Raw genomic sequence first — 26120 nt, 5'->3', positions numbered from 1 at the left:
CCTTTGATAGGTTAAGTGTGTACTACACGAAAGGAAGCAGCTGCTCAGGTAGCAGAGTACTTGTGCAGTGCACACAAGGGGTTTTTTTTTTTTTTTAAAAAAGCTAGGCGGTAGCTTGAGGTGCTCTGATGAACATTCCCTAGTTGATAAGCAGCAAGGGATGTCAAATGGCATTCAGAATGAAGACACTTTGATTGCCATAATTTTATCAGTAAACTTTTGAAGTATTCGTAATAAAGAAAAGAATTTACTGCCCTCCAGGAAAGTTCTCAGCTCAGATTATCCTTGGGACCAAGAGCTCTCTGAAATCCAAACTGGAAAGTTATGAGACATTTAGCAGGTCGTTTATAATGTATATCAGAAAGAGAGATTAGTGGTCATAGGAGAGGAAGTGTTCATTGCAGTTGACAAAAATATTGTCTCTACTGAGGTCAAAGTTGAGTGTGACAGTGAAGTTACATGGTTGCATATAACAGCTGTAGGTGAAACCAAGTTAATTGTCAGATTTTTTACTGGCTACCATATTCTGCTGTCACAGTCCTAGAGTCATTCAAAGGAAGTCTCTGGTCAGTAATAGCACGTAAATATCCAGATCATGTACTACTAGCTGGAGGTGACTTTAACCTACTTGGTACACAGACTGGGATGTCTATGGATTCATTGTGGAGGGGGGTGGGGGGACGTTACAGATAAACAGACACACAAAATATGGAATCGCTTTGAACACATTTTCTGAAAACAAGGATTAGCGAACAGGTCGTCATTATAGCAACCATGGTTATAAAAGTTAATAAATCAGGCAAGAAGGTTAGGAGAGTGTTGCTGCCAGATAGAACAGATAAGCAGCTCTTAGCATCACACTTAATGCAGTGAATTGACATCACTTTTTCCCAGTAAGATGGATGTAGACGAATTATGGGCAAAGTGTAAGCAGACTGTAGTCTGGTGTCGCAGTTGACAAGAGGAAAAGCCCAAGTTTTAACTCATACGTTCAAGAAATTGTTCACACAGAACCACACAAACATACTGTAATTTCATCATCGAAGACACTCTCGTATGAATGGCATAGAGATAAGCATCCCTGGTGTAGACACACAACTGGAAGTTTTGGAAGCAAGTAAATCACCAGGTTCAGATGGATGCCCAATTTGGTTTTATAAAGAGTACCCTATGGCATTGGCCCGTTATCTAGCCAGCATTTATCATGAATCTCTCGCCCAGCACAAAGTCCCAAGTAACTGGGGAGGGGAAGGCAATATACTAAACGTTCACGAGACTGAGAAGCTTATATCCACATGAAACTCAGCTTGCCCTTTTCTCAGATGATGTACTGCGAACGATGGATAAAGGGCAAGCCACAGATTCCACATTTCCAGATTTCTGGAAAGCATTTGACACAGTGCACCCTCTGCAGGCTGTTAACAAAGATATGAGCATATGGAATAAGTTCCCAGATACGCAAGTGGATCAAAGACTTCTTAAGTAATAGAACCCAGAATATTGTCTTCGGTGACAAATGTTCATCAGAGACAAGGGTATCATCAGGAAGCATGAACAAACTGCTGATATTCTCTATGTACATACATGATTTGGCAGACAGGATGGGCAGTAACCTGCAGTGGTCTGCTGATCATGTTGTGGTGTATGGTAAGATGTCATGTTGAGTGACTGTAGGAAGATACAAGATGACTTAGGCAAAATTTCCAGTACATATGATGAATAGCAGCCAGCACTAAATATGCAAAATTTGAGTTCATGCATACAAGTATGAAGAACAAACCTGTAATGTTTGGATACAGTATTATTAGTGTCCTGCTTGACACAGTTAAGCCATTGAAATATCTGGGCTAATGTTGCGAAGTGTTGTGAAATGGAACAAGCATGTTAGAACTGTGATAGGAAAGGTGAATGGTAGACTTCAGTTTATTGGGAGAATTTAAGAAAGAGTGGTTCACCTGTAAAGGAGACTGCATATAGGACTCAGGTGTGACCTTTTATTGAGTACTGCTAGAGTGTTTGGGATCTGTACCAGGTCGGATCAAAGGAAGGCAGTGAAGCAATTCAGAGGCAGGCTGCTAGATTTGTTACCGGTAGCTGCCTTTTGACTACTCAGTACCTCATCTACCCAGTGAATTGTTACTTTTATCCTTCAATTGTGTTTATTGGACTGTGGCTTCCCATAACCAGAGATAATACGTTTAACTAATGAAAGAAGTAAATATCAACATGCAGAAAACAAAGCAGGCAAAAGGGAACATACATATCTAAAGAAAGTGGCAGCAGACAGTGTGGCAGAGCATAGGAAGACCTAAGTCAAAACAAGGCTTCTGAATTAAGAGCACATTTCTTCAGAATAATTATAACCCTTCGGAGAGCTACTCATGGCAAAACTACTGCACCTGCATGAGATAGGCGAAATACACTAGATTTCAAGAAGAAAGTAATAATCCCAGTACCAAAGAGGGCAAGTACCGAAGAAGCCAAGTGCTGAAAGGTACGGATAGTACACAGCAATCAGTTTAGCATGTAAATGGTTGCAAATTACTAACATGAATTATCTACATAAGAATGGAACGACCGAAAGAAGCCAAAACGAGGGAACATTCCGGCTGAATGTAAAAATATGTGGAGTAGTGACTTGTCTTAGAAGACAGACTGAAGAAAGAAAACCCTATGCTTATGGCATCTGCTGGCCTAGAAAAACATTTTGATTGTGTTGACTGGAACACACATTTGGAAATTCAGAATTATCAGATATAAATTGTTGTTGTTGTGGTCTTCAGTCCTAAGACTGGTTTGATGCAGCTCTCCATGCTACTCTATCCTGTGCAAGCTTATTCATCTCCCAGTACCTACTGCAACCTACAGCCTTCTGAATCTGCTTAGTGTATTCATCTCTTGGTCTCCCTCTACGATTTTTACCCTCCACGCTGCCCTCCAGTACTAAATTGGTGATGCCTTGATGCCTCAGAACATTTCCTACCAACCGATCCCTTCTTCTGGTCAAGTTGTGCCACAAACTTCTCTTCTCCCCAATCCTATTCAATACTTCCTCATTAGTTATGTGATCTAGCCATCTAATCTTCAGCATTCTTCTGTAGCACCACATTTCGAAAGCTTCTATTCTCTTCTTGTCCAAACTATTCATCGTCCATAAAAATAAAATATGCAGAGCAAACGATTATCTACAACTTGTACAGAAACCAGAGTACAATCATAATAGTTGAAGGTTGTAGTCTTAACAGTTGAAGGACACAAAAAGGAGGCAGTAGTTGAGAAGGGAGTGAGACAGACTTGTAGTCTAGTGCCCCATCCCCACCACCACCCTTTAATTTAATGTGCGCTTAGAGCAAGCAGTAAAGAAAATCAAGTAGTAATATGGGAATAAAAGACTGACCAAGTGTGAGTAGGACTCAAGCACCGAGTATTTCATACACACTTAACTGTGTATACAGACGATTCATCCATTCCGCAAATCAAGGATATTGATCATTATCGACACTGATAATGGCAAGATATTGGTCCTGAGGATTCCAAGACTTTCGAAAATGTTTTAAGTTCACATTTGAAGTCCGATAATAAATGACAAAAGAAATATTTTTTCGTGTGAAGTAATTACAAATTAAGAATTTCGGAATTTTCCCTTTACTTCTACATGAAACCTCGCTTCTCGCCAAATTTAATAATTCTATATCAATGAAAAGTACCCTATAAGTTTTGATGAGTTTTGGATTATTAAAATATGTGACATAAATGGCTGTATCTTTTGACTGAATTGACTTAGTAGTAAAAATTTTACACTGTCAAGGGACCACAGACATTAATACATGACATAAATTTGAATTTGATATATCAACCCATGACTCAGAAAAAAGGTTCTTAACAGTTGGATGGGCAGACAGACAGAAGGATGGTCAACAAAGCAATCCTATAAGGTTTCCGTTTTTACAGACTGAGGCGCAGAACACTAAAATGGAATTAAAGTCAAGAGAAGAAATAAAGCTTTACGTTTTGATAATGACACTGTAATTCTGCCAGACTGTTATGAAGTTTACTATTAGCTGAATGGAATGAGTACTGTCTTAAAAAGAAGTTGTGTGAATAGCATATATAACAGTGAAATAAAAACTTAAATCTGGGTATTCTGAGGGAATTTAATTAGAAAATCATACTAACATACCATCGTTTGACCATCGCATGGATTCCTATACAGAGAACACAGTAATAAGCACCCTAGTGCAGAGAAACAAATGAAAGAGCTGAAAGCAGGTTAAGTGTCCAGGACAGAATGGAATCCCAATTCGGTTTTCAAAAGAGTACTCTACAGCATGGACCCCTTACTTAGCTTGCATTTATCGTGAATCTCTCTGCCATTGCCAAGTCCCAAGTGACTGTAAAAAAGTGCTGGTGACTCCTGTATATGAGGAAGATAAAAGAATGGATCCGCAAAATTACAGACCAAACTCCTTAACATCAATCTTCTCAATTCTCCGACATATTCTCAGTTCAAATACAATAAATTTCCTTGAGACAGAAAAGCTACTGTCTGCAAATCAGCATGGTTCCAGAAAGGACACTCGTGTGAAACTCTGCTTGCCCTTTTCTCACAAGATAACATGTGAACCACGGATAAGGGCCACAGACAAATTCCATATTCCTAGATTTCCGAAAAGCATTTGATGCAGTGCCCCACTGAAGACTTAACCAAGGTCCGAGCATACATAATAGGTTCTGAGATATGAGAGTGACTAGAACCCAGTATACTGTCCTCGACGGCGAGTGTTCATCAGAGAGAAGGGTATCATCAAGAGTGTCCCAGGGAAGTGTGATAGGACCATTGTTAATCTCTATATACATAAATGACCTAAAGCACATGGTGAGCAGCAGTCTTTACCTGTTTCCTGACGACGCTGCAGAATATAGGAAGGTGGTGTCATCGAGAGACTTTAGGAAAAAACAAGATTACTTAGACAAAATTTCTTGTTGGTGTGATGAAAATATATAAAAATGTACTTCAATGCAAATGAGTAGGAAAAACAAACCCGTAATGTTTGAATACAGCATTAGTAGTGTGACACTCGACAGAGTCATGTAGATTAAATATCCAGGATGCAAAGTGAAATGAAATTGAACAAGCGAGTAAAGATTATAGTAGGGAAGGCGAATGGTCAACTTCGGTTGCCAAATGATTCTATTGCCATCAATGTACATTTCTCGTAAGGGCCACAAAGACAAAACAAGTGATATTAGGGCTCGTATGAAGGCATTCAGACGATCATTCCTCCCTCTCTCTATTTGAAAACGGAACAGGAAAGGAAATGAGTGGTGGCCACCACTATGCAGTGTACAGTGGCTAACAGAGAATGTATGTGTACATCCACATACAAATGAGTTACTAATTGTAGTATACGAGTTTTGCTATTAGGACACCAAATTAACTAATAATGGCCAAAGTAAAGACGATATAAGGCGCAGACCAGCATTTTCGAAGAAGGGAAATTTGTTAACATTGTATTAAAAATTGTGTTAGGAAATCATTTTTGAAATATGTGTCTCATGTGCAGTCTTATACAGAAATGAAACATGGACAATAAAGAGTACCGACAAGAAGATAATAGCTTTTGAAAGGTGGTGACACTGAAGAATGCTGAAGATTATATGGGTACACTGAATAACTAATGATGAGATTCTGAATCAAATAAGGGAGAAATGTTTATTGCACAATTTGAATAGGAGGTGGTACAGGTTGATACAACACATTATGAAACATCAAGGAATGCTGAACTTGATGATGCTGGAAAATGTGGATGTGAAAACTGTATAGAGATATCTAGGCCTGTCTATCATATGCAGCGTCAAGTGGCTGTACGTTGCAGCAGTTACACAGAGATGGTAAGGCTTGCATGGGATAGATTAGTGTGGAGGGCTGAATCAAACAAGTCTTAAGACACTGATAAAATGTTCTTCCCGGGTAATTACTTTGTTACTGACACATGACACTTCAACTCTCCATAATTTGATGGTGTTCTATATCTAAGTGAATTTACACTTCCATTAAATCTAGAGTGTACCTAATTTGTTATGGAATATGTAACAGTCATTCATAATTATTTTTACTTTTAAACACCACTTTTAAAACTGCCAGAGGGCTACCATCAATGACAAGTATTAAGACCATGCCAGTCTTTTTTGTGCATTGCTATGAAAACTTTACTCCTCATCTTTCTGAATTGTTTCTGTTAAGAGATAAATAAATTACAGCGATACAAAGCATATTGCAGGTCTTATGAAAAACCACATGAAATACATTACCAACTATATGTATTTTGGTAAAATAACCCTATTTCTTTCTTTTATATTAAGATGTCAAAAGAGGTTCATGTAACTTGTATAACAACTAAAATCAGTTGGCGAGTAGTTTACTGTACCAACTAAGAATTAGGTACTTACCTATCAGCTGCTAACGATTCTTGGTAAGCTGCATCCTGCTCCATTTTAACACGTTCCCTAGCTGCTCGGTCTTCTTCCTCCTTCATATCTATTCGCTGTTGCTCCGTAAATACCTCTACAGCTTGAACTAAACTTGTAAGTAGTTCATTAACTCCAATATTGCCTGTAAGTAGAGCATTCAATACATATACATATATCAATACATACAGATGTTACCAGTTTGAAAAATATGTCATTTTTCATAAGATATGGACAGTTTAGTGATATTTGTCATTAGGTACTTATTCACATTATTAGTAAACTATATTATACATTCCCTTTAATTATACAACTACACTGTCATCGAATTTTTTTCTCAACTGCGTTCACTTGCAAATATTTATTTTTAGTCAAGGGACTATACGGAATTAAAATATAAACTGGAGATAACTTGTCTATGAGCTTATGTAGATATATGCCAATACTTGAAACAATAAGCTTATTTTTGCAAACTAAGGAAATGTGTAACAAATCAGAAAATGTTAAAAGAAGCTATTACTTACCAATGTAGGCAACTGGTGAAAGCATCGATGCAGCTCATTGAAAAGAGAAAAAACATTCTGCATGACCAAGATTATAGGACTAGCTCCATCTACAAGAGTAATCAAAGTTCCAGACTACTCTAACACAGGCACTACGAGGAATGCAAAGTGTACAAAGTGCATTCGAAAAGTATCCACACACAGGCTAGCATAAAAAGGTTATTTCCCATGCATACTTTATCCTGTTCCTGATAAAGCATTACCACAGTCTCAATGACACAACTAATATAATAGTCGCAGAATGGCTCAAGAAATATTTTCAGAATGGTTTGAATCTGTCATTCGCCATTCAGAGAAAAGCTTTGATACAATGTTAAATTCTACAACCTACTGAAAATCAGAAGTAAATTAATCGTATTTGATGAATAAGGAAACTAGTGTAAAATCACACTTGATACAGCCAAGGCTGGCTCAAGAACATTTCTCCACACAAGTGATGTTTCATTTGGTGTCCTCCCCCTCCCACACGTATCTCCACTCCCTTTAGTTTTCACTATTAATTGTGAAACACTTCCAAACAAACATTTTGTACTTAGGTGCCTCTGGCACCTTTCCATTTGTGGTGCTTATCCTGGATACAGTCGTGGATCATGCCAAAAACTTAGCTGAGGAACTGTTGACACAGTGATAATTTGGCATATCGGGGCATAAATACTACACACACACACACTTTGGGCAATTATGAGTAACAAAGCACCCTTCAGAGCGATTACATGCCAGAAATTTAAGCTGCCAATCTTTGAAACTAATTCTTTGTTGTTCTTGACAGGCTTTAACTGAGATGACTGTTTGTGGATTTCTCTCTTGTACTTCCAAGTACTTATGATCAATGGTGATAGTATTCAAAAAATGCTATGAATCTAGACAAGTATTGTATTCTAATTGACAGTCATTTCTGCATTTAAAATTCTCAACAGATATTGTGGTTGATTTAATTTTAGATTCTGTGAGCTTTTGTACAATTTTGTGCACCCTTATAAGATATGAAGTAAAAATACTATTGAACAAATATTTAGTATACTGCTATTTTTGGCGAGGGAAACTCCCTGACTACAGGCAGTTCATATATAGTGATCAAAACAACTGGATGTTCTCATGAAAACTATTGGAGGCCAACAGATACTTTCTGAACACACCTTGTACATCAACAGGAAAAGATGTCAGGCAATGAACCACTACTATACTCCGTGGTTATATCAAATGGGTTTAGGCAATTTATGTTTATGCCACATTACCCAAAAACATAATTTATAACCTGCTTGAGAACAAGATTACTGTGTACCAAGTAATGCCACAAAGAAGTGAAGTTGAGGAAAATGTTTCTCAGGATATATTACGTATCCCAACACCACAAAACACTAAACATGGCACTTTATTGTATGCATACAGAGAATTGAACTGTCTTGGAAGGTGAAATACAGGAAAAGCATGGGGCTGGAAGTGCAAGATGTGCTTTCAAGCAACAGAAACTGTTTAAGTCAACAGATCACTGACCCTTCACTGCTGATGTGTTTATTTTAAAAAAAAAATCTATTAAGGGGCAAAAGAAAAGAAGGATGCAATTGCAAAAATGGGGGGAAAAATGCACAGAAGCCTTTTTCTGGAGCAAAGGATTTTTTTCTAAATTCTTGTTATATACATATTCCACTGACTCCTTAAAAAATTCTGTTTGCTTCAAAGTTAGTGAGAAATGAAGATATTGAAGCACTAATTATTTTTATATATTTTAGTCATTAAACCTTCACAAGCAAGCAATGGATACTGGCGCGCACATGATAATTCACCGAACTGAATTTATGACATATAGTGACTGAGAAAAAAATTCAAGGGCCACCGATCTCTGGCTGTCATGGTACAGGGGACACTGTGCTATTAGCATTCTGTGAGAGACGGCAAGCATGTCATAGCAGTTATATCCATGCTACTAGCTGCAGATACGATGAGTGTGGGGAAATGAACAACAAAAGCTCAGTTCACATATTGCAGATATTACTACATGAAACTCATATGTTCAATATTCATAAAAAAGTCACACAATGTTACAAATAAAACACACACTTGCAGTAGAAATCAGCATTGGAGAGTCAACTCTCTCTCTCTCTCTCTCTCTCTCTCTCTCTCTCTCTCTCTCTCTCTCTCTCTGTGTGTGTGTGTGTGTGTGTGTGTGTGTGTGTGTGTGTGTGTGTGTGTGTGTGTGTGTGTGTGTGTGTGTGTGTGTGTGTGTGCACCCATGGGGGAGGGTGTGATGTTGGTTACATTACACTAATGTGCTCCGAAAAGGAACAGAGCAGTAATGTTCAATTTATTGAACACTGAAACATCATCATCTATACTGACAGACATATTTAAAGAATAATTAAGTCTAACAGCTTGCTTATCAGATCTATTAGTAATGCATAAAGCGTGTACCCAAATTACAAAGAAGAAAGCATTATCAGACTCCAAAGTGTTTGGTAGACACAACTGGCCTAGCAAAATGTGATGTGTGCAAATGACAACTACCTACACACCATCCCTCAATGTAACCTACTTCATATGAAATCAATATACTAACAAAACCTTCTACTGGCACACAGCTCTATGTAATTTGTAACATCTCATTCTGAATAGAAATATGCTTTATATGCAGGGGAACTTCAGATTTGAAACCAGTCATGAGGAAGCTTCAATTTGGCTTCATACAGAACACTGCATGTCAACTCGCCTTTTATTTATCACAGTATAACACACAAAACAATAATGTGTTATGAAAAATGTTACATCTAATTATTATCATACATAATTTAATATACATACTCACTGTAGTCAATCTTAATATGGAAGATAGAAAAATGTGCAGGGGCTTGTCTCATAGCTTATTTGGTGAAACAAAATTGTCACATTTCATTACTATCATATCAAATTGTAAATACAAGACAGACACTACTATGCCAGTAATATAAATGTAATTATGGTTTCCCTATTAACCCTGTACATTGAATAAAGAAATATTATTCCTTTCCCCTCTTGTTGTTCGTTCATGTACTTTATCAGTTTTTTAGATAAACATAGATTATGTAAATTTGTACAACACAGAGTATATCACCCAATTTTGTCTCCGACTCACTAGTCGTGGGGTGTTGCTTAGCACAGTATGCTATTTTCCTTGCAACTAGTATGTTATATTCATGTGTGTATGTCTGAGGAGTCTGACACCATGTTAAAGTTGATTCTTTTAGAGGAGGGGATAAACATCGTATCCATTCTTAGGCCAACCGATTCACATGAAAATGTGTGTCGGATGGAACAAGCAGGATGAAACCAAAGCATTTGCTAAATCCAAGATGTGATGCAATCTGTATCGAGAAGTGTGTGGCACTTGGGAAGAAGCGTCACAAATGGAGCCTCATGGACACTGGTCAACCTCTCCGAGTAATTAGCCTTACACCAGAGTACGGTTCTGCTGTTGTCAACTTGATACATCCCCAATTCCATGGAACCAGAATAGAGACTACAGAAACTAATATAAAAACAGAGGCATTTGAAGATATCACAAATACACATAAATCTGGTGATGGGCTGAAGGAAGTTGTTTCTGCAACTGGATTGAGGGCCAGAGTAGTCCGAAAAGTGGAAAATGTAACTGAGAAGTTGGAACAGATCAAGATAAAAGCCTTAGCTGGGGCACATGAGGAGGAAACTGCTAAGATAACAAAGATAAAAGTAAGGAAAAGAATGGCTTTTGAACAAATGGATGGAATTAAGAGGTCTTGAACCTATGACCTCCAAGAAAAAGTGTGGGTCAGAGTGAAAATGGTAAACAGGCCCCTCCCACTTGCAAAGCAGGGAATGAGAGAACACGGGAGGAGTCCTTTAACCCTTTTGGTGTTACAGATATGCTTGTCACAGGCTGTGCCAAATTACCGCCTTCTGTGGGGGGACTGCTCCCTGTCTGCTGAATAGCTTGTGACAGTCTACTGGCCTTGTGCTGAATATTTTAGCCATATCGTGTGAGCTAACCACTGTACCATCTGCACACCCACTCACTCCAGTTTGTGCTTTTGCTGCATGCTAGCACTGTCAGCCATTTTTAGAGAATTCACAGAGGAAATGAAGTGATACTGCACTCGGCACAGACTGTGACAAGCATATCTGTAACAGCAAAAGGGTTAAAGGACTCCTCCCATGTTCTCTTACTCCCTGCTTTGTAAGTGAAAGGGGCCTGTTTACCATCCAAATACCTCGGGAGTGTAACAACAAAATTATTTTTAAGCAAACTCCAAAGCCAGAAATCAATGTACATTGTGCCATTTGATCACAGCACCCATAGATGAATCTGTACTTTTTATTATTATTATTATTATTATTATTATTATTATTATTATTAACAGACTGACACAATGTAGGTTGTGTATTCATTTGATTCATGTGAAGAATCAGGTCAGTCTGTTGCCAGCATCTAGGAAGATGCTTCAATCTGAGTCTTTTATGCAACTAAATACTTTTTACAAAATACAGTATGTATCTTCCAATCCTTTGCACATGGCAATCCTTTCCTACATGGCATTAACAGCCAAAAGTCATGATAAAAAAAAAAAAAAAAAAAAAAAAAAAAAAAAAAAGTCTACATTACCTGTGGATAATTTGGGTGTATACTAAGCAGATGAAGATAAAAGTTGTGCTTTATTGGCACAGTGTATGCTTTGCAATTACATTATGTACAGAATAGATATTGTAACCTCTGAAACACCAACTTTAACAAATGAAGTCAGGAACTGTTTGGATACTTTTCACACCCACTGCCTCTATTTTCCATCCACAGTTTGGACCGGCACTTGTAAAGTTAAATATAAATTTTCTAGTTTTTTACATTGTTTTACACGCCTCCTTTTCATGTTTTCATTATTAATGTACTTTGATGTGTCAATTTCAGCTATCAGGTTTTGTTCCTGAAGATTAGTAACGGTTCTTTGTGCAACAAGTTTATAAAAATGGTCCAACACACAATGGTATGCTCCTAGTTTTGGGTTGGTATCTAGTTTCTTGGTGCACTTTCTGTTTCATGCCAGATGCGCATCTGTGCACGAGTGTACTTATTTTTGAATGCTCACAATAACATCCGGTAAATGCCATCCTGTAAATCTGACATGATTCTTGTCATTATCTTGCCTTCCCCTCCCAGCTCATTCCTCTTCTCTTGCAGGTCTTTCTACAATTCCCTAATAAGAGACAGGTGAAACTTTCTAAGTGCCATTTTTCCCCAGTAACCGACCTGTGGATAGCATGAGCATTTAAAATTAACAAATCCAGAATTTAAAAAATATTTCTTGTACCATTTCGGCCTTATGCACTAATCCTACTGAACTCGGCAGCATATCAACAGTTTTTGAAAAGATTGGGTAAGATGTAAATCGAGGCCATAAATTTAAGAGGGGTATGTCTGGACAAGGCGATCTAATTGTTGCCTGTGAGGGTACAGGAACAATAGATTGGCTTAAGGAGATGATGCTCACTCACACTCTAATTGCAATCTACAATACACTGGGGTTTCTTGATTTTTCCACCTGTGTTTCTGTCAGTCTTCTCTGTTTCAATCACTTATGTTGTGTTACATGTGGTTAACATACACACTCCTCTTTTACTGCACCACTCAATAGCAAGCTTCTTGTCAGTTGATTTAAACTCAGTTTTTCATCAATTTAATTTTTTCTGTAGTTTTAGCATGTGCCACATGCAGTTGTTCTATGGTTGTGAATCCAGAGAAAAAGGTCTGTGCTGAAATAGCAGTTGTCAACACACAAAATATGCCCCTCTTCCAAATATGGCCTCTCAAGTGTTAACACTATGACACGACTTTTCCCCAAATTGTGAATCCAGTATCTTTCCATTCTTCTGACAGCCAAGAATGCACAGATTCTGGAGGATTTGGCTTTGTATATACATATGAGAGCCCACTGATAGTAATTCCTCTAAATGTTTTATGTGAAAACTCCAAAAAGTTTTAAAGTCAAATAAAAGTTATTAACCTCTATATCTTTATTTTTCACATCTATGTATTTCCAGCCCTCTACGTCGAGAGGCTTCAAAATCGTGCGGTGTAACTTGGTGGTGTGTAATGTAACTATGCCAGTATGTGAGAAACACTGTGGTGTAATTGAATTTCGAATTATAAAAAGAGTTCATCCACACACGGAACACCCTCTCCTTCAGCATGACAGTACTGGACCACACGAGTGCTGCAATATTTTCAACAAACCAAACCAACAACTCGGGTTCGCTGCCACCACTCATCCCCCACACAGTCCCAACTTTGTCGATTTTTATCTGTTTCTAAAACTTGAATAACATCTCCGAGGATGTCTCTTTGATAATGATGAAGTAGTGTAAGCAGAGTGACGTTGTGGCTCCATCAACAAAGTCAAACATTCAACAAGAATTTTCTCAACAAGCAGGTCTCTCTCTGCCAGGGTGACTACACTGAAAAATAGGGCCCTTCTCATAACCTCTCCCCTGAATCCATTTCCGTCCTTACTCCTGTGACACCCGACACACCCACCTTCTACATGCTTCCCTACATTCACAAGCCCAACAATCCTGGACGCCCCCTTGTGGCTGGTTATTGTGCCCCCACAGAAAGAATTTTCTCTCTCATTGAACAGCACCTCGAACCAACTGCCTGTAATCTAGTCTCGCACGTCAAAGACACCAACCACTTCCTTCATCAACTCTCCACAATCCCCAACCCTTTGTCCCCTGGAATCCCGCACGTCACTGTTGACGCCACCTCCTACTACACCAACATCCCTCAGGTGCACTTACCACTATTGAACGATACCTTTCCCTTGTTCAGCTCCAAACCCACTACCTCATTCCTCACACACATTACTAACTTCATACTAACCCACATCTACTACTCCTTTGAAGGGAAGGTATACAAACAAATATGCAGCAGAGCCATGGGTATCCACATGGGACCTTCCTACACCAACCTTTTTATGGGTCCATCTAGAGGACACCTTCCTAGCCAAACCCCCCAGCCCGGTTCAGTTTCACTGATGATATCTTCATAATATGGACTCAGGGCCAAGATACATTATCTTTGTTCCTTCGCAACCTCAAAACCTCCCCTCCCATCAACTTCATGTCGTCCACCTCAACCCGATATGTCATCTTCCTACATGTTGACCTCCTCCTCTCTAATGTCTCCATCCACACCTCTGTCCACATAAAACCCACCAAACACCAACAGTACCAACATTTGACAGGCACTACCCCCAGATATAGTACGCAAACTGATCTCCCGTGCCTTTTCCCCCTCAAACCCCCAATCTCCCTCCTTCCCCCCCCCCCCCCCCCCTTTTCATCCCAAGACCCAGCCATAAGGAGTGCTCCCTTCAACCCAGTATACCATCCCAGACTAGAACAACTGAACCACACCCTTTGGCAGGTGTTTGATTACCTGTCATCATGCCCTGAAATGAAGGTCATCCTACCCAAGAAACTTCCCACACCTCCTAAAGTGGTGTTCCGTCGCTCACCCAACCTTCACAACATCCTCATCCATCCCCACGTCACTCCTAACCCAACCCCTTGCCACAAGGATCACTTCCCTGTGGAAGACGCAGGTGCAACCAAACAGCTGCCAACCAGGATGAATGGCCATTACCAGACTGTGGCCAAGAGCAAAGTAGAGCACCCTGTGGCACAACATGCAGCCGAACATAACATACTTGATTTAAATGTCTGCTTCATTACCCGAGCCATCAGAATCTTTCCCTCCACCACCACCACCACCACCACCACCACCACCTTTTCTGAACTGCGTAGATAGGAGTTATCCTTACAACACAACACATTATCTGCTCCTGTAATTATCTGGGTCTCAACCTAAAGTAACTTACTGTACCTACATCCTCCACCCAATAGTTTCCACCCCCCCCCCCCCCAATCCTACCATCTCCTCATCTCCTCCCTCCTCCCCATTCTCATCTCTCACCCTGTTTATTTGCTGCCCTCTGCCAATGCATGTGCCCATCTTTCCTTGCTCCTCTCATGTTTTGCTCCTTTTTCCCCACCTTCCTGCCCCACAACCTCCTGATGCACTTATTAGCATTCTAGACCCTCCACACTCCACCACACAGCGTTCATCTCTCTCCCCACCAGTACACTTCCCCACCCCCTCCAGATTGCTGCTTACATACCACGTGATAGTTGCAGTCCAGCCCTGGATGCTAGGGTTGGCAGTCGTGTGTGTGAGGTGTACCTGCTTGTGTGTATGAATGGTGTGTGAGTTTCTCTTTTGTTAATGAAGACTTTGGCCGAAAACTTTATGTAAGTCTTTTAATTGTGGCTGTCTGCAACTCTTCTGACAGGAATGTCATGAAACCAACTAACATTTGTGCCCTAAAGTGGTATGCTTTAATGGCTGGAAATCCTCTCCCCCCCCCCCCCCCCCTCCAAATTAAAAGTGTTACTAAGGCATGCATGTTTCTGATATATTTCACTACAATTTTCTGATTATTTGGATTCTGAATATCTGCCAACTGTATGTATTGTAAAAACATCAAACTAGTGTACCAGCTGAAGTACAAGGAAGGGGACTACTACTTCGAGATTCCGGTGAGGACTCCTCACTGGTACTGGCATTAAAGAATTCACTCACTGCCACTCCTCAAGGATCGCTCTATCCGTGCAACCATGGAGACATTACATTTCTCTTGTAGAACATAAGAACGTGATGTTACTACTTAAAAACATGCAAAGCGAAGTCAAACGCTGTAGTGAAGGATCAAAGCAGCAAACATAGATGCACAGTCAAACTATGAAGTTGGACCTCTGAAAATCTCTGGAAGAACAGTGCTGAAATTCAGCTCTGCACGTTGACACGTCTGGAACACAAGCATCTGACGCTCACTGTGCTTAAATTTGTCCACAGCAGTGAGAGCGCCTGCAGAATGGGGTGAATAAACACATCAACAGTGCTTAAGGAAAAAGCAGAGGCCATGTTTGAATGTGTCCACAGCACCTGGGGAGCACCAACAGCAGTCAAAGGGTTAATACTTCTTCCTGTGATAGCTGGACAACAGGGCAACAGATTTTTAATATTTCAGTCTTTGTTTTTAGGATGACACTAATCCTACAAGATTATCCACTTGTTATCATCATCTAGCAACAGGAAGAGTTAGTTCAGCTGGCTCTCTTTGTAAAGATTGGGGGAGATATAAGTCAAGGCCATAAATTTAAGAGGTCTGTACGGACAAAGTGCTCTAATCTTTGCCTGTGAGGGGATGGGAACAATAGATTGGCTGAGGGAGATGGTGCTCATGACATCTCCATTTGGGAATGTGAAGTTTCTGGTCACAACAGAAGAGAGACTCTACAAGGTCATGAAGATATAAATCTGAGAACCTACGCTACTTAAGGATGTTACTGCAAAGACCCTGTTCAAAAATGTATGGGTGCAGATTCAGAAATTCTTGAAGATGATGTAAAGATAATTAACTAGGAGGTTGCATCCGATGGCCAAACCCTTGTAGTGGAAGTCTGTGACAAATCCCTGAGGGCAATGCCTGTATTTAGGGTTCTTACGGATTATTGCCAGGAAGAATATGGATATCAGAAGTGACAATGAAGGCAAGCTAGTGGCTGGAATTGTTTCAGATAAATCTGCAACACAGTACGAGGAAACTGAAAACTGAGTCACTTTCTGGGAAGGCAGCAGGTGAACACAGCCCTAATTTACCTAGAAATCTAAAAACCACCAGAATATGTATTAATGTTAAAAAGAGAATTTCACTCATGCTGATGGCAGACTTCTGTTCCAATGACTTTATGATCATCAGGATGAAACAGTGTGAGGAAGGGAGCATGAGGGAATTTTTAATGCCCTCAGCTTTATGAAGACTCTTCTTTCACAGGAAGTACAAAGACTGGTAGACAGCTGCTTGCAGCTGAACAAACAACTGTTGCCAATGCACACACCCTGGTGTGAGGAAGCAGCAACACCAACACAGAGGTGAGTACCTACTTGAATGCCTACTGGAGAGCAGTCTAGAGACCTTGAGTAGGGGTAAGGGGGACAACTTCAGGAATACAAGAAGGGAAGAAGTAACTGAATTAACATCTGGTCCATCTCAATGGACAGTTAGTCTGTGTGACTAACACACATACTGTTAATATATGCTGATGGAGCCAGCCTTATCTGACCACGTGTATATAAAGCTTGGTGTTGAAATGGGCATCAGACTGTGGCCTACAGGGACCCTAGTAAAACAGATGTGACACATATAGGAAATACCTAAACTCATACTTGTCAGAAGTTAAAACTTTGTTAAGAAACCTAGTAGATTTGAAGGAGATGGTAGATGAAGTAATGTCTGTCATCATTACCTTGGACTTAGAAAGCTATGCAGTCAGCATGAAATTCACAAACATGAATGTATCTTGGTGGGGCATAATCCGGAAACAATTTTAACAGAAACACAGGCTACACACTTAGCACTGCATGGAAGTGTGCACATGATAAAGGAAAGGTGTGGAGGAAGACTTCTCGCAGTTTACTGCTTGTGAGAAGGCGCTGCAAGCAGTGGAGGATAGTGAGCATGAAACAGTATCTATGGACATAGAGGGCACCACCTCGAAACATGCCATTTCCATGTTGTCATCATGACATTATATAGTTGATCAGCACATTTCAACTTTTCAAGTCACTGGGCCCAAATGGAATTTTTTCTGGCTACTGCAAAAAACAAGAGAGAGATTAACAAGATTCCTATGCAGACTGTTTGGAGTTAGACTAGCAGCAGAATTATTCCTGGTGCTTGACGGTGAGGGTTGTTTTCATTCAGAAGCAAGAGAGAACTGATCACACCAAGGTGAAGGACATTAGACATATGCCTCTGTTATTTCTTTTAAATACCATACAAAAACTGGTAATGTGGATGTTGTGGAGAAAATATTAGCCGAGGTCCCTCTACATGAAAACCAAGAAGCATATCAACCAGATGCATAATGCAAAATAGGACTTTACCAACTTGTTGGGAAGGTAGAAACAGCTGTATACTTCCAGGAAAAGGGCCTTCAGCAATAATGCCTTCAAAACCGTGGTAAGAAATGCATAAGAGCATGGCAATAAGATCACTATACATAGGTGCATTGAGATTATGCCGAGTACACAAACGTAGAAGCACCATAATGGATGTGAAAATAGTTATCAATATCACAAGAGAGAGTTCCCAAGATGGGGTTTTGTGCCCACTATTGTGGAAACTAATGGTGAATGGACACATTAAAGAGTTAAATGCTAGAGGTTACTTTTGCCAAGAATAAACAGACGATTTAGTCATAGTAATATTTGGAAAATTAGCAAATACTATTCGAACAATAGCACAATACTTTCTTAACAATGTGCAAAACTGGTTACGGAACAGTAGGAACGGTCAGTGCAAAAAAAGCGGCTGTTGCACTACTCATGATGAAGCATATCCAGGACATGGACAGGAAGCATAAAATTTTTAATCAAATTCTGCCAATAGAGGGAATATTGAAGTGTCTATGGATAACCCTGGATGTAAAACTAACACGGATGCATCATATAAAAAAATATAAGTTGCAGGGTAAAAGATGTTCTCATGTGTTCTAGAAGGATTTCTGGAAAAAACTGGGATTGAAGTCTGTGCATGTACTTCATATTACACCTACATTAACTTGAAGTCGTGTGGCTACAGTATGGTGGAATGAAGTAGAATGGAAGGTGGCTGCTAAGGAACTCCAGAAGGACCTGCTTAGCCAAGAATTTGCAGCACACACACTGCCAGGTATGCCCTCATTACATGTTTCAGTTACAATAGAGGCAGTGGCAGCATCATAAAAGAGAGAGAGAGAGAGAGAGAGAGAGAGAGGAGAACTGGAATCCTTAGAATAATCAGAATCCTAGAATCCTACATAAATATAATGAATATGTTAATTACAGAAAGTTAATGTTGAGTTAACATAGGAATGGTCCTAGAATTGCAGGTTGACTGTGCAGTTGCTTCCAATTGCTTCAATAGACCTTTCAATGTAACAACTGAAAGCAAGTAGCAGTGCAAGAATGAACCATGGTACTGTTCAGGTGACAGGTTTCTTCAGAGGCTGAAATCAAAGATGCTGGGGCCATGGTATACAGGGTACAGCTTAGACTAGAAATTCGGCTATAGTATTTCAGCCAAAGATCAGGGCATGTGTGGAGTAGAAGCTATGTAGATAATATAAGGATCATAGAATCTACATCCATTCACACAGTCAACCAGCTTTGAAATGTGTCAGCTCCTGCAAAGGAGATCAAAGATCATCAAAGAATGCCACGAATTCCTTGTGATGCTATGGGACAGCAATAGGATAAGCCTGCTGTGGGATCTCTGATAACTCAGGTAGTAATGGAACAAAGGAGCTGATAGGCTAGCCAGGACAAGGGCTATTACCCCATTTGTTGGACCACAACTTGTCCTATCACTTCTGTGATGATAAAATCTAAACTACGTGTCTGGATCAGGACTTTGGATTAATACCCAAAATAGAAACATGGAAAGTTAATGATGCCAAAACCATGTTGAAAGCAGAATTCTGCAATCCTCGGTTTGAACAGGAGTCAGATTAAACATATGGTAAGTTCAATGACTGACTGTAGGAACTTCAAGAAACACCTGTACACGATGGGAATAAAGAAAGAAACCCCTAAGTGTAGACTTCATTTAGCCTTCCAACGCGAAGAGTTGGAGGCCAAAAGATACAAAATGTTAGGGTCACTAATACCTGAACAAACTGTATCTAACAAAGACCTTGTAAAGGAGTCTTCTCTCTCTACTACTTTTCAGCGGTAATGACTGCCTGTACTACAATGGCAGGGAGAGATACCAAACAATAAATTGTGTTTTGTTAAGGCAATAGGGGTTGAAGTCCACTGTTGTCTCACCTCCTTAGTTACTTAAAATCTAACCAAATGTTATATTCAAGGCACACTTGGTGACACTGTTATTTTAAAGTCTGGCAAAATGCTAAAATATATTAGTATATAATGTTATCCATTATTATATCATCACTCTCTCTACTTTCATTTTATCACATACCATGCCACTTAACTGCATTTTAACAATGCATGGCCAATCTAGCTTTCGAATGAAATGCAAATATGTCCTTTTGATAAGCTACACTATGTGATCAAAAGTATCCAGACATATGGCTGAAAATGAATTACAAGTTCGTGGAGCCCTTCATCAGTAACGCAAGAATTCAGTATGGTGTTGGCCCATCCTTTGTCTTGATGACAGCTTCCACTCTCGCAGGTATACCTTCAATGAGGTACTGGAAGGTTTCTAGGGGAATGGCAGCCCATTCTTCACGGACTGCTGCACTGAGGAGAAGTATCGATGTCAGTCAGTGAGGCCTGGCATGAAGTCAGCTTTCCAAAACATCCCAAAGGTGTTCTATAGGATTCAGGTCAGGACTCTGTGCAAGCCAGTCCATTACAGGGATGTTATTGCCGAGTAATCACTCCGCCACAAGCCATGCATTTTGAACAGGTGCTTGATCGTGTTGAAAGGTGGAATCACCATCCCCAAGTTGTTCTTCAACAGCGGGAAGCAAGAAGATGCTTCAAACGTCAATAGCAGGCCTGTGCTGTGATAGTGCCACGCAAAACAACAAAGGGTGCAAGACCCCTCCATGAAAAACACGACCACACCATGACGCCACCATCTCTGAATTTTACTGTTGGCACTGTACATGCTGGCAGATGACGTTCACCAGGCATTCGCCATATCCACACCCTGCCATCAGATTGTGATTCGTCACTCCACACAATGTTTTTCCACTGTTTAGTCGTCTGATGTTCCCACTTCTTACATCAAGTGAGGCATCATTTGGCATTTACCTGTGTGCTTTGTGGCTTACGAGCAGCTGCTCGACCATGAAATCGAGGTTTTCTCACATCCCGCGTAACTGTCATAGTTCTTGCAGTGGATCCTGATGCAATTTGGAATTCCTGTGCGATGGTCTGGACAGACATCTGCCTGATACACATTACGACTCTCTTCAAGTCAGCGGTTTCTGACAGTCAACACATGAGGTCGGCCTGTATGCTTTTGTGTTCCACTTCAGTATCACTTCGGAAACAGTGGACCTAGGGATATTTAGGAGTGTGGAAATCTCATGAACAGACATATGACACAAGTGACACCCAATCACCTGACCACATTTAACGTCCGTTGAGTTCTGCGGAGTGCCCCATTCTGCTCTTTCACGATGTCTAATGACTACTGTTGTCACTGATATGGGAGTACCTGGCAGCACAATGCACCTATTATTGAAAATGTTTGTTTTTGGAGGTCTCTGATACTTTTGATCACATAGTGTACATGCATACAGTGTACATTCTGTTTTCTTTTATTTTATTGTAATTTTTATTCCACCAACCAAACGATTAATGGTTGTTTTATATTTTTATTTTAACAGTGTTAAATCTGGTATGTATTTCAGACACTTGAAAATGCTTACATAGCCAAAACTGTGCAGTAGTGAAAAACACAACACAAAAGGATATTATAATGTAATTTAGGTCAACTAGGATGACAATAATCTGTCATTCAGAAAATTCATTTCTGCTATGGACCCTGTTGTAATTTAAAAAAGCAGCTGAGAAGGCACCCGAAATAACCTACATCAACAATGACAAAAAACAAACTCAAAAATCATGGCATAGGTTTTTTATTGTTATTTTAAAAGAAAAATACAAAAGAATTCTTCCAAATTTTCTATGAATTAATGAGAAATATGATTTATTTGTGCAGCTGTACTGCATTACCACCATTCCATTGGTTCTGTATTCTATGGAACATTTACATTAGTCCCACAGCATATGCAAGCGCACGAGCACTCTCTCTCTCTCTCTCTCTCTCTCTCACACACACACACACACACACACACACAACAAAACCAGTATTTAAAGTTGAATCAAGGTTGTGTTCCAATTTCTTTACATATTTTGTCATGGAATATAAACTTTAATGTGGTTTTAGAACAATCCGAACGATGAACTGCTCATCAGCTGTTTCACTAGAGTTTAACAGTTTCACATTTTACATATGATGTATATTCCTGACCATCTATCTGAATGCCAAAATCAGCACTGGTGGAATGGTTTCTAATTAAGGAAGATTTCTTGTAAGATATCAATTGAATTACCATTTGCTACAAAAAAATTAACTATGTTATAAGTGGCAGATGGAATCTTAACTAGGTATTTGAGAGGTATGTAAGATCTATGCAACATTAAAACAAATTTCAGTTTTTCTTTGCTTTAGAGTCATTAATTTATTTTCTTTTATTTGCTTATTAAATTTAACCAATTCTAAACTGTAAACTAACTTCCAAAATGAATTTCAAAAAACTAAGTATAATGAAATTATAATACTTAAAAGTATAAAACCTTCAACATACCATGCACTACTGTGTATATGTCTGTTGTAGATCTCATCCGCATTATAATTATCAAAACAGGAAATGTGTCCACATCTATGCTGCGGATTGTCATTGCGGCAACTGACCCAAGTGCCTTAGAAACTGATGCCAAAAACCTGAAATATTGAACATAAACAAATATTGTAACACTGAGGAGATCAAATTTATCAAGTTCCTCCTAAAACAGGAGACAGCTTAAAACTAAATTGGCTTAAACATTGCAATATATGACAATTTGTTTGTTTTGCTGTGCATGTTTTTGTAGATAGTACTGTCAAGTATTTTCTTCCTCTTTTGGAATTTCATGGAGGAATTTCGTTATATGGCAGATCTGGAAGGAAAAAGAAAAGTTTTCAAAACAGCAATTTAGTATGCGCTCTTGTAATGTGGATTGGCATGACTAACTGAAGATCCCAGCTTTGTTCTAAATCTCAAATGTTCACTACTAAGACAAACAGACAGACAGAAGTGTGTGAAGGACTGTTCAAACAGGAAGCAATAATGTAAGAATTACTAATTAAAATTAGTATGGCCAGTGAATAGCAAAACTTAAACGGGGAAAAAGAGTTAAAGGAAATAAAGTAGCTTTCACAGGATGGAAGTACGACACAGTAAAACTAACAGGTGTGATAATGATCAGAAATAATTTATGATGTTGAAGTGAATGAGCAGTACATAATTTTAAGTGCGCTACTAATCATTTGAAAGACTTTCTCATTATGTTACCAGGATAAAGGAAGTGAGACCTGTCAGCATACAGCCATTAACTTGAAATCACAATTCAAGATAGTAAGCTATTACACTGAAGCACAAAAAAAAAGTGGTATAGGTATGGGTATTCAAATACAGATATATGTAAAAAGACAGAATACAGTGCTGCAGTTGGCAACACCTACATAAGACAAGTGTCTGGCACAGTTTGTTAGATTCATTACTGCTGCTACAATGGCAGGTTATCAAGATTTAAGTGAGTTTAAACGTGGAGTTATACTCGACGCACGAGCAATGGGACACATCATCTCCGATGAAATGATGAAGTGGTGATTTTCCCGTACCACTATTTCACAAGTGTACTGTGAATATAAGGAATCTGATAAAACATCAAATCTCCGACATTGCTGTAGCCGGAAAAAGATCCTGCAAGAACGGCACCAACGACGACTGAAGAGAATCATTCAATGACGGATGTGCAACCCTTCTGAAAATTGCTCCAGATTTCAATGCTAGGCCATCAACAAGTGTCAGCATGTGAACCATTCAATGCATCATCATCAATATGGGTTTTCGGAGCCGAAGGCCCACTCATGTACGCTTCACAACCGCACAACACAGAGCTTTACACCTCGCCTGGGCCCATCAACACCAACATTGGACTGCTGATGACTGGAAACATGTTGCTTGGTCAAATGAGTGTCCTTTCAAATCGAATCACGCGGATGGATGTGTACGGGTATGAAGACAACCTTGTGAATCCATGGTCCCTGCATGTCAGCAGGGGACTGTTCAAGCTGGTGGATGCTCTGTAATGGTGTGGGATGTGTGCAGCTGAAGTTATATGGGATCCTTGATATGTCGACATGTGACTCTGAATGATGACACTTACTTAAGCATCCTGTCTGATCACCTGCAACCATTCATGTCCATTGGGCATTTCGACAGACGTGGGCAATTTCAGCAGGACAATGCGATACCCTAAACATCCAGAATTGCTTCAGAGTGGCTCCAGGAACACTGTTCTTAGTTTAAACACTTCCACTGGCCACCAAACTCCCCAGACATAAACATTATTGAGCATATCTGGGAAGCCTTGCAACTGCAGTTCAGAAGAGATCTCCACCCCCTCGTACTGTTATGGATAGCTCTGCAGGATTCCTGGTGACAGTTCCCTCCTGCACTATTTCACACATTAGTCACATCCATGCCACGTCGTGTTGCGGCACTTCTATTTGCTCGCGGGGGGGCCTTCACGATATTAGGCAGGTGTACCAGTTTCTTTGGCTCTGCTGCGTATATTTGAAGACACAATATAATAATATCTGAGATGTAGTTCATCAAAAACTTTATCTTGAGGCCTTACAGATTCATATAGGATGGATGGAGATTCCCAGAGACCATATAAAGGATTTCTTTGAATTTGTGCCATTTAGTGGCTCTAATTGCTGCACATGGGGACTTCAACATCAATTCCTGATTCCATTTCTTTCTTCCTGAATCTAATCTGTGGTATAGTGTTCCTTTTAAGTCATAAACTATGTGATCAAAAGTATCCGGACACCTGGCTGAAAATGACTTACACGTTCGTGGTACCCTCCATCAGCAATGCTGGAATTTAGTATGGTGTTGGTCCATCCTTAGCCTACATGACAGCTACCACTCTCACAGGCATATGTTCAATCGGGTACTGGAAGGTTCCTTGGGAAATGGCAGCCCATTCTTCACAGAGTGCTGCACTGAGGAGAGGTAACAATGTATGTCGGTGAGGCCTGGCATGAAGTCGGCTTTCCAAAACATCCCAAAGGTGTTCTATATGATTCAGGTCAGGACTCTGCAAGCCAGTCCATTGCAGGGATGTTCTAGTCGAGTAACCACTCCGCCACAGGCCATGCATTATGAACAGGTGCTTGATCATGTTGAAAGGTGCAATCACCATCCCCAAATTGTTCTACAACAGTGGGAAGCAAAAGATGCTTAAAACATCAATGTAGACCTGTGCTGTGATAGTGCCATGCAAAACAACAAGGGGTGCAAGACCCCTCCATGAAAAACATGACCACACCATAATGTTATCGCCTCCGAATTTTACTGTTGGCGCTGTACACACTCGCAGATGACGTTCACCGGCCATTCTGCATACCCACACCCTGCCATCGGATTGCCACATTGTGTATCATGATTCGTCACTCCACACAACGTTTTTTCACTGTTCAGTCGTCCGATGTTCACACTTCTCACATCAAGCAAGATATTATTTGGCATTTATCTGCGTGATGTGTGGCTTATGAGCAGCCGCTCGACCATGAAATCTAAGTTTTTTTTCACCTTCCGCCTAAGTGTCATAGTACTTGCAGTGGATCCTCATGAAGATTGGAATTCCTGCGCAATGGTCTGGATAGACAACTGCCTGTCACACATTACAACCCTCTTCAAGTGTTGGTGGTCTCTGTCAGTCAACACATGAGGTTGGCCTGTAAGCTTTTGTGTTCCACTTCAGTATCACACCGGAAACAGTGGACGTAGGGATGTTTAGGAGTGTCGAAATATCTCGTGCAGACGTATGACACAAGTGACACCGAATCACCTGCCGCGTTCGAAGTCAGTGAGTTCCGCAGAGTGCCCCATTCTGCTTTCTCATGATGTCTAATGACTACTGAGGTCGCAGATACAGGGTACCTGGCAGTAGGTGGCAGCACAATGCACCTAAGATGAAAAACATATGTTTTGGGGATGTCCGGATACTTTTGGTCAAATAGTGAAAATATTCTTCTTGCTACTGGAATTTACAAAAACCTAAAGTGTCACTAAATTTCAGAGACCAAAATTTAGTTTCACTCTGCTGCAAAACTGAATACATGGGGGAAAAAAAAGAAAAAAATATCAAACCGTGAAGTTGTTGAA

The 26120-nt window shown here is 39.9% G+C and overlaps 1 protein-coding gene across 2 annotated transcripts in view; it reads right to left on the bottom strand.

Annotated features, from left to right (window-relative positions):
* Nucleotides 1–26120, bottom strand: part of LOC126353787 (FAS-associated factor 1) — a 134952-nt gene that overhangs the window by 31838 nt on the left and 76994 nt on the right. The window contains exons 9-11 of one of the 2 annotated variants that reach the window (XM_050002876.1): nt 22485–22621; nt 6993–7025; nt 6451–6613 (exon numbers count right to left, since the gene is read on the bottom strand). In XM_050002876.1, the coding sequence (XP_049858833.1) occupies nt 6451–6613; nt 6993–7025; nt 22485–22621 (333 nt within the window). The remainder of the gene's footprint in view (nt 1–6450; nt 6614–6992; nt 7026–22484; nt 22622–26120) is intronic. The other variant, XM_050002877.1, reaches the window with a different exon arrangement.

Source organism: Schistocerca gregaria, chromosome 3 (assembly GCF_023897955.1).
Source record: "Schistocerca gregaria isolate iqSchGreg1 chromosome 3, iqSchGreg1.2, whole genome shotgun sequence".
NCBI classification, from domain to species: domain Eukaryota; kingdom Metazoa; phylum Arthropoda; class Insecta; order Orthoptera; family Acrididae; genus Schistocerca; species Schistocerca gregaria.
Note: the sequence above shows the minus strand (reverse complement) of the source record. Positions and strands in the feature narration are given on the sequence as shown.